Here is a 19,145-nt window from a genome sequence, read left to right on the forward strand (position 1 = left end):
TCACTGCAACCTCCACCTTCTGGATTCAAGTGATTCTCTCACCTCAGCCTCCCAAGTAGCTGGGATTACAGGTGCCTGCCACCACGCCTGGCTAATTTTTGTATTTTTAGTAGAGATGGGGTTTCACCATGTTGGCCAGGCTGGTCTGGAATTCCTGACCTCAAGTGATCTGCCCGCCTCAGCCTCCCAAAGTGCTGGGATTACAGGCATGACCCACCGCGCCCAGTCGAGTTATGCCATGTTAAATGGCTTAAAGTTTACCTGTTCAACTAGTCTTATTTTTCACCCCATCCCAATAAACTAAAACAACACTTACTCCTACACAGCTCTCTATTTCTGTCTTCACTATTCCTTTTCCACCTGCCTGCCATACCTTTGCATCTTCTGCCCACACAGTCCAAATCTTAGTTCTCCTAAAAGTTCTGCTCTGCTCCCTCCCGGAAGTCTTGCGTGATCACTCAGGCCAAATGAATCTGCCATTCTCTAAGAATCAATTATCATCTGTGTTGCAGGTTTTAACCCCTAAGCACCTGCACACATGCTACTAATGTTTTTTATTTCACATCTAGTTGTCTTGTCTCTTGAAAAACAGATGGTACCTTATAATTCTTTCCAAATCTCTTCCCTATCCATCCTCTGGCGTAATGCTAAAGGGATGAATGAATGAACAAACTTCTATAGCACAACCCACTCTTTTTAAGGCACACTTGAAAATTTTTTTAAAAAATGTATACTTTTAAGAATGGTAATAATTATAGTAGCTTAGGTTTGTATATGCCTTCATGGTTTTAAAAATGCTTTGGTACTTTTGATGAATCTAGTTATCACAGAAACCTTGTGAGGTAGGTATTGTTGTCCCTGTTTTAAGGAAACAGATTCAGATCTTTCTAGTGACTTGCCCAAGGCTGTAGAACTAACAAGTGACAAAGCTGGGGCTCAAACTCCCTGTATTCTGATGCATCTTTTTCTTGGCTCCTTTGGTTGGTCTGGTTTATCACTGCTAGTGTTTACTCTTCTTTACCCTTGCACTGTGTTATAATCTCTAAGTTCAGCTCTGCTTGAAAGCAAGTGCTGCACAAATAATGATGGGCCTTTCTGATACTTTTTTTTTTTTTTGAGATAGAGTCTTGCTCTGTTGCCCAGGCTGGAGTGCAGTGGCACAATCTTGGCTCACTGCAATCTCCACCTCCCGGGTTCAAGCAGTCCTCCCACCTCAGCCTCCCAAAGTGAGTAGCTGGTACTACAGGCGTGCACCACCACACCTGGCTAATTTTTGCATTTTTAGTAGGGATGGGGTTTCACTATGTTGGTCAGGCTGGTCTCGAACTCCTGACATCAAGGTGATTGGCCCACCTCAGCCTCCCAAAGTGCTGGGATCACAGGTGTGAGCCACAGCGCCCGGCCCCTTTCTGATACTTTAAAATGTCAAGACAGGGCCCATTTAAGAAAAAGAAGTACAGCCTCACCTGGTGTTCCTAAGCGGGCCTGAGCAATGGTCAGTTTTTCATGGGGTGCTTGACACTGGCAGTTGGTTTCATCAGCAAATGGGGCAGGTGCAGTCAGGGTCTAGAAGGGAGAAAAAGAAAGGGAATACAGTCTGACAGACTTTCCTTTGGCACTAACTTCCTCTGAAGTTTTATTCCTGTTGGCTACACAGGTATGATTAAGAAGTCAAATATATCCACTGAGTCTCAGAGAAATACTGTACTGTTAGACCTAAAAATAGGGCATCATCACTGAAACCTTTTTGTTTGTTTTTTACTGATGCTTCAGAAATAACAAAAGCTCTTCAGTGTCTATAGTATGCCAGGTACTAGATGAGATACTCTGCTGTTATCTCTTTTAGGCTTTGCAGCCCCCTGTGATGAATAGATACTTCTATCCTTCTAGAGCATAGGATAATACTATCCCTATTTCCCAAAAAGGAAACTGAGGCTCATTAGGGTTAAGAAATACGCCAAGTCATGCCCTTGGAAAGTCACAATGCCCAGCTTCAAACATTTCACAACCAACGAGGGCAGTCTTCAAACATTTAGACTCACCCACACCCAGGAGACTCGGCTGGAAAGAATGCCATACTCAGAAGCGTGGCACGCCATCTCCTATATTTCACACACACCAGCTTGGCCAATGACAAACTCTGATGTCTCTTTCAATGCAAAGGCCAAAGCTGTTATCTGTGCCTTGGGAAGGCTTAAAAGCACAGCAATTCGGGCAGGCTGCAGATGACTGCTCCTGTGGTAGCTTCAACAGCGAGTGGCTGCTAGAGGCCCCGCCCCAGGCAGCTTGGGCTGGGGCTCTGTGGAACGCTGTGAGAAAGATGTAGTCACTTGGAAGCCTGCCCAGAAAGTGGCCCTGCATTTTTTAGTCAGCCTCTTAAAATGAAAACCTCACTCTCTCCAGACAAAGCAAGCGGTGTTTTTGTAAACAAGGCAAGTGCAATCCAGAGTTGTCCATTTGTAGTCTTTGAACTATGCCGTGATTGCAGTCACCACTACATCATCTTTGTGATTTTTAAAGCTAAAGTGGATTAGTCACGGTAAACATTATTCACAGTGCTGCATCAATTTTTTCTTAGAGATGGAGACAGGTTAAGATGTGTTCCTTAACCTGGGGACACTAGACTGAAGAATGATCCATACATTTGGACAGGGGCTGTGACTCACTTTTGCCATTTATTTATCCATTCGCTCACTCATTCAAATAAGTGGCAGGCACTATCTTGGAATCTGGGGATAGAAGTAGGGATAAGACCAATAATCCCTGCCCTTGGGGAGCCCTCATTCTCTGCACTGACGAGAACTGATCCCTCCCCTGTCCCCATCCCCTCTCCCCATTGCAGTCCCTTCCACCCTAGAAGCTCAATGTTGTCTGGAGGCCTCCCAGTTATCTGAGATTTTCGTAGCCCTCACCTTCTCCTTCAGGGCTCTGGAAGCAAACCAAGACTTAGGACAAGGATTCAGGAAACTTGGGTTCACTATTGGTTCTTTTTCAGATACATTATGGTGACCTCATAGGCTATGGTAGGCCACAGTGGCATTTGTAATGTGGCAAAGGGGTGCAGTGACAAGAACAAAAACTCTGCAGCCACAAACCCGGGGTTCAGATTCCCTCTCCAGCACTTACTGGCCATGTATTTTAATTTGGCTCTTCTGGTTGAAAGGAGCTGACACTCACTAACATTAGTTCAAAGGATGGAGGATTTCTTTTAAGACTACCCTGGAACTGAAACTGTGGAAAAGGAAGAAAGGGGTAGAACGTGGCCCCAGAGAGAGTGCTCTGCACCAACTTGGCTGCTCTCTGCACATGAACCTTTCTGTCCCACCCCCACTGACTCCATTTCCTTCCACTGCATTAAAGCCGCTGCTTGCTTTCCACTGCCCCACAGCTTCAGCTCTAATAGGCCAGCCCATCATGGCCTCCTCAGCCTCTCTTCACAACACTCATTTAACAACTTTCCATTGTGCCTCTCAGCCCTAGCCTCCTACCAACTTATTGACTCTTTCCATGTTTCCCAATTCAAATTCCTAAGGGAAAATCTGATTGGCCAAGTTCATCTTTTCAAATCAGGCCTTAACCAGGATTGGCTGGCATTGGGTCAGGCACCCACCCTGGGGCTCAACAGATGTGGTGACGAAAGTCATGAGTGACCCACCACTACCATTTCAGGAGGAGCTATACTTGAGGCAGGAAATATTTTTGACTTTGTGTGCTTAAAAGGAAGTTCCTTATTTGAACCTCAGTTTCATCTATAAAATGGGCTATTCATCTTGCAAGGCTGTTGTGAAAAGCAGAGATAATATGTGTAACATACCTGGTACTTAATAAACTGTAGCTATTATTACTGCTATTATTATTCACTATTATATATAATATGATATAATAATAGATAATATAGTTACCCATAGAAACAAGCAAATTGACTCATTTTTATTTATTATTTATTTATTTATTTATTCATTTTGAGACAGAGTCTCACTCTGTCTCCCAGGTTGGAGTGCAGTGGTGCGATCTCACCTCACTGCCACATCCGTCTCCTGGGTTCAAGTGATTCTCCTGCCTCAGCCTCCCAAGTAGCTGGGACTACAGGTATGCACCACCACACCTGGCTGCAAATTGACTTATGAATGGACTTTTAGCACACAACCCAAATGGGTAAATGGATTGGCAAGTGGGATTAGCTTATATTAATGATTCATTACCTTTTAATATATGTGGGCAATGAACCTTTTTCACATGACCTAAAATAAATTACTATTTGGAGATCTTGTATGTGCTAGTCACAAAGTTTATTAAAGAGGAGATAAGGTGTTGCCATTTTCCAAGAATGGTGTGTTCTTGAGGGTGTGAAATCTGGTAATTAAAACAGAGATAGGGAACGTTGTAAAGCAACAACAGTTACTCAAAGGGGAAGAAAAGGTTTATATGCATCATGCATTTTGTTCTTAATTATTATGGCCTAGAAGTAGGAAAGAAGGAGAAACAAAGAGATGGAAGGCAGAGAGAATTCCTAAGTGTGTGAATGTGTTTGTGTTTGCATGTGTGCACAGGTGACTATCTTTAACAGCAGTTGATATGGAGAAGAGCTATTTCTTGTTATGTATAAAGCAATGTGCTCAGAATGGGGAGAGTGCAAAAATAAATGAGCCACAGCCTTGCTGTCCAGAACATTGCTTTCTAAAGCACAGCAGGGTTCTTGAGTTGATCAAGCTCTGCATTCAGGAAGACTTTGGTTAAGGCCCGGCTACTACCAACCAGCCCTGTGCCCTGAGACAATATTTTTTCAGTCCAAACACCCCAGATTACAATTAAAAAAAACTCCTTCTCTGAGCCAGAACAAATCATTTGCTTTATTAAAAATTCTATGCTCCTTAGGTTCTGTCTCTTCCAAATACTAGAGGCAGATGAACTTCAGGACAATGTGAGTAGGACAGAGGCTTCTGGGAGGGGCAGGGACTAAGCTAACTTCACCATTTGCCAAAGCTGAGATGCTTCCAGGGATCCTCTGGTGTAGACCCTACATAAAACTAAGGCCTGATAACATAAGATAATAGCTAAATCTTTGAGTACCTACTTAGTGCCATGTATCCATCGATATACTAAGCACTTTAAATGTATTTGCTCATTTAATTTGTACAACACCTCTGTGAGGTAGATATTATCTTCACTGAACCAGTCTTCAAGGTGACACCAAGTGACAGCAAGAAGCAACAGCAGTGGTAGATCCCTCAAACTCAGTTACCTTTTGGCTCCCTGTGAGCTGAGGAAACCCTCAGGATTTTTAGACTATAGGGATAGAAAAACCTCAAAAAGGAGATACATGATTTCCTGATAGAGAAGGGGGATCTCAAACAATTAACTGAAGAAATAAAAGCATGTAACCATATTTTTGCCCAGACTTAGTGAAGCAGGTCAAATGACTTACTTGTAGTTATTTGCAAGCCTCAGGTTAGACTTTAAATCAGCCAGATCACATTTTGTAGTGTTTATTAGCACATGATATATGTTTAATATGATGCTAGGGGTTTGGAGGGTAGAGAAATGGAGGAGAGAGATAAGAAAGGTAGGAACAGAATTGGCTTTGCAGCAGCCATCTTCTAAAGTGAAGAATGACCCTTTTAGAATGGGAGAAGGTATTCGTTTGAAAGGGCATGTTCATGTTCAGTTTTCAATAACGTCATATTTGGGGAAAACCACTACTCTTTTGAGCATGAAAATCACAGAAACTAAGCTTCTGAACTTGTGAATATCATCAGAAGACAGACTATGCCCTTCTAGAGAGTCATATTCCAAATTTGGGGTTTGGTTGGCACATGAGATTTATTTATATATATAAAATACTTTATTATATATATATAGAATACTTTAAGTTCTAGGGTACATGTGCACAACGTGTTTAGCAGAAAACAGCAAGGATCATAAAGGGTTAAGAAGCCCTGGCCCAGTGCCCTGGACCTCACATATGCAAGGGCCTTGCCAGACCACAGACTTGGAGCTAGGATGCAACAAAACTTCTTTCTACCTAATTGAAGATTTCAGAATACTCAGTCATTACAAGATGAATATGTTACCTATTTGTCACATAAGTTCTGGTTATATAAACTACGCCATAGAATCATACCAAAGCCACATTTCAACAGGCTTTTAAAGAAGACATTATATGTTGCGCATTTCATGTATAGAATCTCTTCAGTTGGACATTGTCAAATATTTACTTAAAACAAAAGCTATTAGCTACCGGACAATGGACAATGCAAATATTACTTAAGTGCAAAAAAAATGGTTGCTAGAACCTGCACTTATGCAATGTACATCGCTGACTGACAACTGGACCAATCAGACAACAAGCTAATCAACCAATCAGAACTTAGCACAGTACTGCTGATGGTGATAGGCCAACCACAGAGTTGCTTGTTTAAGCTAAGCTATACATTTTCTTTTTTTTCTGAGACAGAGTCTCGCTCTGTCACCCAGGCTGGAGTGCAGTGGCGCAATCTCTGCTCGCTGCAAGCTCCACCTCCCGGGTTCACGCCATTCTCCTGCCTCAGCCTCCCGAGTAGCTGGGACTACAGGCACCTGCCACCACGCCCGGCTATTTTTTTGTATTTTTAGTAGAGACAGGGTTTCACTGTGTTAACCAGGATGGTCTCGATCTCCTGACCTCGTGATCCGCCCGCCTCGGCCTCCCAAAGTGCTGGGATTACAGGCATGAGCCACCCCGCCCAGTCAAGCTAAGCTATTCTTAACTCCAGTGGGGCAATCCTGTCAGACAGGCCTGAGTTCAAATCCTACCTCCATTATTTAATATCCCTTTCCTATTTTTACATTTGATTTTTAGCAAATTGCTGGTTCTTAACCTCTCAAGCCTTAGTATCCTTGTTTATGAAAGGAGGATAAGCTGTTGTGAGGATTAACTAAAAGAATGTGTGGGTAATAAATATCTTCCCTTTTGCCTCTCCAGAATCCACTCTCTTTCTACCCTTCTTTCTCTATGCTTTTCCTCTGCTCTTTTCTGTATGGCTTCCCCAATGGACTGCACCAATGGGATCTCTGCCTCCTGCTTCCAGTTGGTTGGGAAGTGTGCGAAACAGTGGAGGGCAGGACAAGAGTGAGCTCAGGGTATTTGTCTCCCTGGCTTCCTCTCTGCTAGGAAGCAGTGTGTTGGTTCTGTCTTTTTACCAAAATTCACAGCTTCTGTGAGGGGGTCCTCTTTATAGAGCTGTCTATGTGAGGTTCTGGTAACCACACTCACCCCTTGCCCCTACCAGCCTGGAGGATGGCAATCCCCCATTGTTTCTAGGCCAAGGATACTATACTATTCCTTGAGGTTTCCTTAAACCCTGCCCATACCTTTATAAGTATTACCTTTATTAAACTCTCTTTCAATTTCACCTTTAGAGTGAGCCATCTGTGTCTTGACAGAGCCTTGGTTAATACAGTATCTATAACAGCTTTTCAGGCTCAAACATTAGCTAGAAAATGCTGATGAGGTATGTTAGAAGCACAGAGATCAATTGAAAAGTGAATTACCCAGAGTAACTAAAGTTACAACCATCTCAAGAATGTCTCTAGTAGAAAAGAATTTTACAAAGACAGAACATTTTAATCAGGATATGCAAAAAAAGATAAGAACAGGACTTCAGAAAGAATCTACTTCTTCCAGGTAGGCCTTTTACTATGAAACTCATCAGCTTTAGAACCACAAATTCAGAATTACAAAAAGACATCACAAAATCTAATCCAGCAGCCTCATACTGTTAGGTTTATATTTACTTGTTTCTGAGCATATTTTTTAAGGCCTTATTTATTGTGGAGTCAGAATATTTTGTCTTTTGAAGATAGAGAGGACAGAAAAAAATAGATAATATAGTTGACCATGGGCCCAACACACACGAATCACTGGATTCTTAGACTGTGTCACTGATTATGTAGACTCTTAAATCAGGCAGCTGGTGCAAAGTCATCACCAATAAATGTCACTGGAGAGAAGAAAAAAGAGGCCCAGTATGTGGTTCAGCACCAAGAATATCCATTTTTTTCATTTAGTTATGTATGGTATGTACATGTTATAAGTAACAGGCACCATTGAAAACAGCAAGACAGATACGTATGTACTGACAGGGAATGATATCTAAGACATTTTGTTGAATGCAAAAAGCAAGTCACAAAGCAATATGTATAATATGTATGTATACATGCTATCTAGTATGATGTCATTTATAGTAAAAAGAGAGAGAAGGGGGAAGAGAGAGAAAAAGAAGAAAAGAGAGGGGTAATTGTGTAGAAATAGTTTAGGGCCGGGCGCGGTGGCTCATGCCTGTAATCCCAGCACTTTGGGAGGCCAAGGCAGGTGGATCGCCTGAGGTCAGGAGTTCAAGACCAGCCTGGCCAACATGGTGAAACCCCATTTCTACTAAAAATACAAAAATTAGCCAGGTCTGATGGCGCACACCTGTAATCCCAGCTACTTGGAAGGCTGAGGCAGGAGAATTGCTTGAACTTGGGAGGCGGAGGTTGCAGTGAGCTGAGATCGCGCCACTGCACTCCAGCCAGGGCGACAAGAGTGAAACTCTGTCTCAAAAAAAAAGAAAAAAGAAAAGAAAAAGAAATAGTTTAGAACTGTGCTAATATGGTAGCCATTAGTCACATGCGGCTATTTAAATTCAAATTATAATTAATTAAAATTAAATAAAATTAAAAGGAGTTTGTCATTCACATTAGCCACATTTCAGGTGCTCAATAACCCATGTGACTACTGGGTACTATACTGGGCAATGCAGATATAGAACATTTCTATCATCACAGAAAGTTCTACTGGACAGCACTGGACTTGAATGATACACATTGAATTGTTAATCGGGGTTACCTCTTGGGAAGGAGATAATATTTTGAGAGAAGAGATGAAGAGATTTCATTGTTTATTCCATATATGTCTGTCATTTTGTTTTATTTTTAAAATGAGAATGCATTCATGCAATGTTCATAATGCAAAAAATAAATTTAAAGAAATATCTCCTCTCCTTTAAATTCAGAGATGCAGAAAATTTAATCAAGGCTCAGGTCTCCCAAATGTGGCAGGGGTGGTGGAGGGAGGTCTATATTAAGAAAAGAGGAGTATTTTGAAAAATAAAAACTATTATCCAAAAATTAACTGTTAAATGATATGATTCACAAGTATATGGAATATTTAAAACTCATTTGAGCTTTAAAAAAATTTTAAATTACTTTCATGGTATCTACCCATAATTCATTTTTCTAACATCAGACAAACACTTTTTGAGTCCTTGCTGTGTGCCAGGCACTGTTCTAGCTTCTGAGGATACATCAGGGAACAAAACAAAACAAAAAATTTTGCCCTCATAACACTTAAAAATAATAAACAAGCAACAAAAAAGAACATAAAACATGTAGTATTTTAGTTAAAGGGTGATTAAGTGTTATAGAAAAAAATAAGGCAAGGAAAGGGAATAGGGAGTGTTGGGGGTATCACTGTAAATAGGATAGTCAGAGAAGTTGATGTATGTGTAAATATATAAAGGATCAAGTGAGCCATGTGGAGAAAGAGCAATCCTGGCAGAGAAAACAGCAAGGGCAAAGGCCATGAGGCACGAACATGCCTGGCTTCTTCCAGGAATAACTAGAAGGCCAGTATGCTTGGAGGAAGCGAGCAAAAAAGAAAAGATGTAGCCAGAGGTGAGGCCAGAAGAAAGGAGATGAGAGGCACCCAGTCGTGTGAGCCTTTTAGGACACTGTAAAGACTGGCTTTCACTCTAGGGAGATGGGAGCCATCAGAGCGTTTCGTTTTGTTTCGTTTTTGAGACGGAGTCTCACTCTGTCACCCAGGGTGGAGTGCAGTGGCATGATCTCGGCTCACTACAACCTCTGCCTCCTGGGTTCAAGAGATTCTCCTGCCTCAGCCTCCCAACTAGCTGGGACTACAGGCGTGCACCACCACGCCTGGCTAATTTTTGTATTTTAAGTAGAGACAGGGTTTCGCCATGCTGGTCTCAAACTCCTGACCTCAGGTGATTGACCTGCTTCAGCCTCCCAAAGTGCTGGGCATCAGAGAATTTTGAACAAGTCATGATAATGATCTGGCTTAGCTTTAACAAGACCATCTGGCTAATGTGTTGAGAATAAACTGTAAGAGGTCAAAGGTAGAAACAAGAAAACCACTGAGGTGTCTGGTGTAATAATCAGGCAAAAGAAGACAGAGGCAGGGGTCAGGGTGATCGTAGTGGAGGTGGTAAGAAGTGGTCAGATTCTGGGTAGATTTTGGACACATAAAACTTGAAACAGATTGGATGCAGGGTGTGAAAGAATGAGAGGAATCAGGATAATTCCAAAGCTACTGGCCTGAAGAACTGGAAAGATGGCATTGCCATTCCCTAGGAGGGGTAAAACACTGGAAGAGTAGGTCTGGGGGGGGAGGGACAACAAGGATGGGGAAATTAACAATTCCATTCTCACAGATTTGGTTTGACACACCTATTAGATCTCCAAGTAGAGATGTCAGGTAGACAGTTGGATATATAAGTCTGGTGTTTGGGAGAAAGGACTAAGCTAGAGATGCAGGTTTAGAAACTGACAGAGTATGTGATATATAAAGCCATTAGACTAGATTCACTCATTCAGCTAAGGGCATGGATGCAGGTAGAAGAGAAGTCCAGGTCATCAGATGAGGAAACGTTGTATATTTAAGCTCAGTCTCTCCCTGCTATTAGGGAAGCTCTAAGAAAGCAAGGACTTGGTCTGTCTAGTCATTGCTGTATCCCTATTCCCCAGGGCAGTACCTGGCATATAGAAGGTTCTTAAGAATATTTGTTGAATGGGGGAATTTAAAGTCACAGGAGAGAGAATGATAATTGATAAAGACAAATACAGACTTTAAACTCAATAATAAAATAAATACATTTGTCAATCTTTCATAGCTTTTTCTTAACATCATCATAATATATATTATAGAAAATTTGGGAAAGTTAAGAGAGGAAAATAAAAGTCACCAATAATTCTTTCTACTTCCTAGAGACAACCATAGTTAACTCTTTCTATATTTCATTTCAGGCTTTCTGGTATGACATATATACATATTAACAAGTTTGGAATCTTGCTGGATAGACAGTTTTTTTCACTCAATATATCATGATTATCTTATCATGTCACTTAAATAGTTTTCAACCTCACTAATTTTGATAGCTGTAAAACATTTCACTGAAAAAGAACCGTAATTTAAATACTTCTCTATCATTGAATATTAAATTATTTATATTTTACTAATATAAATAATATTCTAAACATAATTCTGAACCTCTGATTATTTCCTTATGATAGATGCCTAGAAACTGAATTACTTAGATCAGGGGTATGAACATTTTAAAGATAAATATTTGAAGAACATTTCAACATGTATTGGTAAATTGCCTCCTACAAAAGCTGTATCATTTATACTCACATTACAGTGTATGAAAGCACCTACCTTGCTGCCATCTCACTGGCATTGAGTATTACCTTTGTCAATTTTATAGACCAAAAAATGGTAGCATGCTGTTTCAATTTGCATTATTTCGATTACAAAAAGATTGAACATTTTTCAAATGTTTATTAGCCATTTGTATTTTCTTCAGAGAATAATCTGTCCTTTGCCCATTTTTCTATTGTTGAGAATAAGTATTTTGAAGTTGGTTAAAACTAAAACAATAGCACAGTTTAAAAATTATCTTAAATATCTTTTAAAAACACATTTTCCAGGCTGGGCTCAGTAGCTCACGCTTGTAATCCCAGCTTGTTGGGAGGCAGAGGCAGGCAGATCGCCTGAGTTCAGGAGTTCGAGAGCAGCCTGGGCAACATGGTGAAACCCTCTCTCTATGAAAAATTAGCTAGGCATGGTGGCGTACGCCTGCAGTCCCAGCTACTCTGGAGGCTGAGGTGGGAGGACCGCTTGGTCCCTGGAGGTCAAGGCTGCAGTAAGCTGTGATTGCATGCCACTGCACTCCAGCCTGGATGACAGAGTGAGACCCTGTCTCAAAAAAAAAAAAATAAATAAACAAAACACGCATTTTCCAACTTTATTTAGAGTTCCCACATAATAAGTTCATTTTTTAAACCAGTAAACCAGTGCCTGAATGCTCACATCTAGGTCAGCCTAGTACATACTGCCCTTTTGGTGATCAGAGATCAGAATTTTTATTATGCCCTGGAGATACAAGCTTCCTTAAAACACTGACCACTTATAAACCAAACTCCATCTCATGTGGCCACTTTCCAACCTCACAGCAGTGACTGAATATCAAATAGCTAGAAGACTCATAGTACTACTATAAGTAAAACCACATTTCATTGATTCTAAAATGTACATTTCTCCCCACATTTTAACATCTCTGAGAGTAGGAGGGATCTTACAATAGATATTATCTTAAAATCAGTGTTGGCCATTTTTCCACATTGTAACACATTTGAAATGGAAGTGCAACTTACCATGAATAGCTTCTTAGACTCATGAAATGCATAGATGCTATTAACAATAGAAAACAATCTTCACCAAGATATAAAAATTCCACATTCTAAATAATTTTTTTCTTAGGCAATTGAACTTAAGTTTATAGTGAACATCAATAACAACGTTATATTATATTCATATTCCACCTCCTTCCCCAAAGGACTTGAGGTGACTTTAAAAATAAAATTTGAAAGTTTAAAATAATAGTTGCAAGATCTGGGGTGAGGGGGAGAAATATGTTTTTTGTTGTTTTTTGTTTGTTTGTTTTGTTTTGTTTTGAGACAGAGTCTCGCTCTGTCACCCAGGCTGGAGTGCAGTGGCGCGATCTCAGCTCACTGCAACCTCCATCTCCCGGGTTCACGCCATTCTCCAGCCTCAGCCTCCCGAGTAGCTGGGACCACAGGTGCCCACAACCACGCCCGTCTAATTTTTTGTGTTTTTGCTAGAGACAGGGTTTCACCGTGTCAGCCAGAATGGTCTCAATCTCCTGACCTGGTGATCTGCCCGCCTCGGCCTCCCAAAGTGCTGGGATTACAGGCGTAAGCCACCGCGCCCAGCCAAAATATGTTTGTTTTTTAAAGGTCAGGGGTGAAATGAGCCCAAAGAAATGCATATCACAGTCCTCTATATTTCAAAAAGGTAAGACTACAAAAATGGCTTTAAGCTCCCAGTAGTCACAGCAAAGAGGAAAACAAAGTTAATGTTGTCCTTAAGCACAAAGCAAAATAGCTACTGAGGAAAAAGCACAGCATTTTCCTGATGCTGAGTTCTGAGAGAAATTCCTCCCGTGGTGCCACCTTAAAGGGCATGCTGAGTGATACTGTAGTAACATCGGTACTGACACACTCAACAACAGCCTCCTAGTACAGAAAGTCCTGTTTTTGTTTGTTTGTTTGTTTATGAGGTGGAGTCTCGCTCTGTCGCCCAGGCTGGAGTGCAGTGGTGCGATCTCGGCTCACTGCAAGCTCTGCCTCCTGGGTTCACGCCATTCTCCTGCCTCAGCCTCTCGAGTAGCTGGGACTACAGGTGCCCGCCACCACGCCTGGCTAATTTTTTGTACTTTTAGTAGAGACGGAGTTTCACCATGTTAGCCAGGATGGTCTTGATCTCCTGACCTCGTGATCCGCCTGCCTTGGCCTCCCAAAGTGCTGGGATTACAGGCGTGAGCCACTGCGCCTGGCCAGAAAGTCCTGTTTTTTTATGTTTGTCTCCATAGTGCCTTCCATGTAAGGCAGAACCCCAGCACCAAAAAGCGGTTCAGAAAAGCATTTTCTTCAAGGGGCCAAACGAACGTGCACCCTGAAAATACAGCTTTTTCTCCCTGATGGTTGGATCCAACGGTAAGATTTAGAATGCCTAAACCAATGTTTTCTAATGTGGGATGGGCAAGACAATCCATTAGACAGCAACACTTGTGTTTATACCTCAGATCCTTGAATAATGTCATTTTGTTCAATGACCTTTCATTATAATGTGGATGAGAAAAAAAAACATATTGTGGTTCCGTGTCAGGGCTACTGTCCATGAAGCATTTTCGCATTCTCCCCATATCTGTGTGGGTTTTCTCTGGGTACTCTGGTTTCCTCCCACATCCCAAAGATGTACACAGCAGGTTAATTAGTGTCTTTAAATTGTCCCAATGTGGGCTGGGCGCAGTGGCTCACGCCTATAATTCCAGCACTTTCGGAGGCCGAGGCGGGCGGATCACCTGAGGTCAGGAGTTTGAGGCCAGCCTGGCCAACATGGTGAAACCCTGTCTCTACTAAAATACAAAAATTAGCTGGGCATGGTGGCGCATGCCTGTAATCCCAGCTACTTGGGAGGGGGAGGTTGCAGTGAGCCGGGATTGCACCACTGCACTCCAGCCTGGGTGACAGAGCAAGACTCTGTCTCAAAAAAAAAAAAAAAAAAAAAAAAAAAAATTGTCCCAGTGTTATGAGTGTGGTGTGTGTATGAGTGTGCCCTGCGATGGGATGGTGCCCTGTTCAGGTCTGGTTCCCACCAGGTGCCCTGAGGTGCCAGGATAGGTCCCAGTCACCCACTACCCTGAACTGGAATAAGCTGGTAAATAATTACCTTGTTTTTATTAGTCTTTCTTAAATGTATACATAGCTCACATGTATTTCAATGTTGAATGATACTAGGAGTGTTTTGGTCTTTATTTAGAAGTGTGGTGGTGTTGAAGTGGCTTCTTTCTCAGTATAGTTATTGATTTGTGGTGACATGCCTGAATCAGCCAAGTCTGTTCCTGCTCCAAAGAAGGGTGCCAAGAAGGTGGTGTGACCAAGAGCCAGAAGGATGGCAAGAATCACAAGCATAGCCACAAGGAAAGCTACTCTATCTACATTTACAAGATACTGAAGCAGGTCCATCTCAACTCTGGCATCTCATCGAAGGCCATGGGCATCATGAACTCATTTGTCAATATCTTCAAGTGCATCATTCCTGATGCATTACAAGTACTCGACGATCACCTCCAGGGAGATCCATACAGCTTGCGCCTGCTGCCTAGGGAGATGGCCAAGCACACTGTGTCTGACAACACCAAGGCCCTCACCAAGTACACCAGCTCCAAGTGAACAACTTCTACTTTTACAAACCAAAGGTTCTTTTCAGAGCCACTTAAGCCAGGTACAGAAAGACAAATACTGCATATTCTCACTCATAAGTGGGAGCTAAACAAGTTGATCATATGGAGGTAGAGAGTGGAATGATAGATACTACTATCATTGAGATAGTGGCTGGGAAGGGTGTGTGGGTGAGCGGGGTTGGGGATGAAGAGAGGTTGGTTACTGGGTACAAACATACAGTTAGATAGAAGGAATAAGTTCTAACATTTGATAGCAGAGTAGGATGATTATAGTTAACAACAATGTATTATGTATTTCAAAATAGCTTGAAAAGTGGCCAGCCACGGTGGCTCACGCCTGTAGTCCCAGCACTTTGGGAGGCCAAGGTGGGTGGATCACCTGAGGTCAGTAGTTCGAGACCAGCCTGACCAACATGGTGAAACCAGGTCTCTACTAAAAATACAAAAATGAGCTGGGCATGGTGGCACATGCCTGTAATCCCAGCTACTCAGGAGGCTGAGGCAAGAGAATCGCTTGAACCTGGGAGGCGGAGGTTGCACTGAGCCAAGATCATACTACTGCACTACAGCCTGGGCAACAGGGCAAGACTGTGTCTCAAAAAAAAAAAAAGCTAGAAAACAAGATTTGAAATGTTCTCAATACGTAGAAATGATAAATACTCAAGGTGATGGACACCCTAAATACCCTGGCTTGATCATTACACATTCTATGCATGTAACAAAATTTGACATGTACCCCATAAGTATATACAAATATAATGTAATCAGGCCGGGCGCGGTGGCTCACACCTGTAATCCCAGTACTTTGGGAGGCCGAGGAGGGCAGGCCACTTGAGGTCAGGAGTTCTACACCAGCTTGGCCAACATGGTGAACCCCGTCTCTACTAAAAAATACAAAAATTAGCCGGGCGTCGTTATATGCGCCTGTAATCCCAGCTACTCCGGAGGCTGAGGTAAGAGAATCACTTGAACCCAGGAGATGGAGGTTGCAGTGAGCCAAGATCACACCTTTGCACTCCAGCCTGGGCAACAGAACGAGACTCTGTCTCAATATATATATCAATAAAAAATTTTAAAAAGAAGTTTGGTGATGTTTTTGTGGCCAGAAATATGCCATAGGAACTTAACTCTTGTTTACATAAATTAGCCTATGGTAAAACTGGTTTCATTCTACATCATTTTGCTTAAAGTTACAGTTCCCAAGAACCTCTTGATAATGTTATGTGAGGACTTACTATATTTTATATTTTTCATGTCAAAAAATAAGAAAAAAAAGCTTTACAAAAACCAAGAAAAATACCTATTTTTGTTTGCTTGTTTTGAGACAGCATCTCACTCTGTCACCCAAGTTGAAGTGCGGTGGCACCATCACCACTCACTGCGCCCTCCAATTCCTAAGTACAAGCGATCCTCTTGCGTCAGCCTCCTAGGACTACAGGCACATACCACCATGCTCATCTAATTAAAAAAAAAATTTTGTAGAGATAGTGTCTTACTATGTTGCCCAGGATGGTCTGGAACTCCTAGGCTCAAGTGATCTTTCCACCTCAGTGTCCCAAAGTGTTGGAATTACAGGCATGAGCCATGACACCTGGCCTTCTAATTCTGATATATGGGTTTACACTGGTGCCCCATCTCCTTCCACATCAAATACATGAGGTATCCTAAAGGGAATGTGAAAGTTGGGTGGCCTGCACCGCCTGATATTTTTTCATTTGCTTTCAGCTTATTGCAATATACTGAAGTTCACCTGAGCCTAGATAAAGGTATTTGTGGATTATATTATCTAGTTTTAACTAAACCAATGCACATAAATCAGCAGGTGGCTTAAAACATTTCCTGCAGGCCGTGCGCGGTGGCTCACGTCTGTAATCTCAGTACTTTGAGAGGCTGAGGCAGGCGGATCACGAGGTCAGCAGTTCAAGACCAGCCTGACCAACATGGTGAAACCCCATCTCTACTAAAAATACAAAAATTAGCCGGGCATGATGATGCATGCCTGTAGTCCCAGCTACTTGGGAGGCTGAGGCAAGAGAATTGCTTGAACCTGGGAGGCGGAGGTTGTACTGAGCCAAGATCATGCCACTGCACTCCAGGCTGGCAACAGAGTGAGACTCCATCTCAAAAACAAACAAACAAACAAACAACAACAACAAAAACATTTCCTGCAATGAAATAGGAAAGCAAAGATAATGCAAACACAAGTGAACAACAAGAAAATGGCAGAGCTGACCCTTCTACTCCCTGTATAAGTTCTGCAGCCACCACATTATCGGGTACCAACCACGACAACCCAATCTGATCTGACAAGAAGATAGCTGAATTGAAAATTAACTCACAGAAGACCATTAGAAATATCTGCTACCAATAACATTAAATATCACCTTGAGATATTAGCTAATGATGGTATGAAGTTATTAACATATTTTAAAATGAAGCATCCAGAACATGAAGATAAACCTCTATGATTTTTTCATGTTTAATGTTTCAATGTTGCGAGTCATGTGATACTCAATCCAGTATGTCACAAAATACTGTTACATGTAACGATAAATGTTTAGAAGCCTTTTTGAGTTTCCATAATTCAATAGAGAAAAAACAAAAGTCTCATACCATTGCAAAATCATCTGTTCTTCATGCTACAGTAAAACTAGCTGCCCTAATGTGTAGAAAAAAAAACTGATGTCAAACTAAAATGCATTCCTTTGTCAGCAAATATATTTAGAAGACATATAGAAAACATTGTTGAAGATTGAAAGAAACAAGCATTAGAACAAATTATGCAGTGTGGGAGGTTTGCAATATACTTGGATAGAAGTACAGATATTTCTAACATGTCTCAGCTTGAGGTATTTGCTAGATTCTATTTCAATAATAAAACCTCTTTTTTTCTGAGTCACTAAAGGAAAGATGTTCCAAAGATGATATTTTCTGCAAAGTGAATGATTTCTTTAACAGAAACCATGTTTTACAAGAAAACTGTGTAACTACCAGTAAGGTGATTGCTTTACCCTTGGACCTCTGATCTCCCACCTATTTGAGAAGCACTCTCTGTCTTCTTTTCCTGACTCTTTGTCTATTGGATCTCTCTAAATGTTGTCACTCAGGGTTCCATCCTGGAAGATTGTGGAGTAAAGTAGATTAATTTAACCAGATTTCCTGTAGCAATAGGCAGATAAAGGGAGGATTCTAAAAGCTTTAATTACAGCTCTTCTATTTTTCCCCCTCCCAAACCCTGATGCAAAGGCTCTGGGTCAGCTATTTTCTAGAATTCATCCTGTAGCAGGGTTATTCTGAGGTACTCTTGCTACCTAACCAATGCCATCCATTTCCTCAGCCCACAACCTGTCTGACTGTGAGGCCAGGCATAGTACACAATTGGGGGCCATGGATTTTAATTCACAGATTACCTGACTAGGGCTGGACTGGTCCTAGACATAAGGTGTTTTGTTCAGGTGCTCACCTAGACTCTCTTTGGGGCTGGATATACTGGCCCCTGGAAGGGCTGAGCACTTTGAAGCTCTGTTAGCAGCCAAGAGCTATAAATGTAAGTAGGATCTGATGCCATTCCTTAGAGTTTATTAGATCACCAGAATTATTTGGAATTATTTGGAAATGGGAAATACAATGTAGAGTGTTCCCTTTCTTCGTTATTGTGAATAATAATATCTTTAAACTTTGTACTAAAGAAAAATAGACATATAGAAAAGTACACACATCGGCCAGGCACAGTGGCTCATGCCTCTAATCCCAGCACTTTGGGAGGCCAAGGCAGGTGGATCACCTGAGGTCAGGAGTTCAAGACCAGCCTGGCCAACATGGTGAAACCTGGTCTCTACTAAAAATACAAAAATTAGCTGGGTGTGGTGGCACATGCCTGTAATCCCAGCTACTCAGGAGGCTGAGGCAGAAGAACTGCTTGTAACTGGGAGGCGGAGGTTGCAGTGAGCCAAGATTGCACGATTGCACTCCAGCCTGGGTGACAGAGTGAGACTCCGTCTCAAAGAAAAGAAAAGAAAAGTACACATATCCTAAGTGCAGCTCAATGGACTTTCACAA

The 19,145-nt window shown here is 41.7% G+C and overlaps 1 protein-coding gene across 4 annotated transcripts in view; it reads right to left on the reverse strand.

Moving 5' to 3' along the window:
- PCYT1B (phosphate cytidylyltransferase 1B, choline) overlaps window positions 1-19,145 on the reverse strand; it is an 85,541-nt gene that overhangs the window by 55,615 nt on the left and 10,781 nt on the right. For 3 of the 4 annotated variants that reach the window (XM_054472672.2, XM_054472673.2, XM_063659962.1), the window contains exon 2: window positions 1,467-1,566. The exons of the other annotated variant lie outside the window; for it this stretch is intronic. In XM_054472672.2, coding sequence (XP_054328647.1) covers window positions 1,467-1,566 — 100 coding nt within the window. The remainder of the gene's footprint in view (window positions 1-1,466; window positions 1,567-19,145) is intronic. 4 annotated transcript variants of the gene reach the window in all.

This window comes from Pongo pygmaeus, chromosome X (genome assembly GCF_028885625.2).
Source record: "Pongo pygmaeus isolate AG05252 chromosome X, NHGRI_mPonPyg2-v2.0_pri, whole genome shotgun sequence".
NCBI classification, from domain to species: Eukaryota; Metazoa; Chordata; class Mammalia; order Primates; family Hominidae; genus Pongo; species Pongo pygmaeus.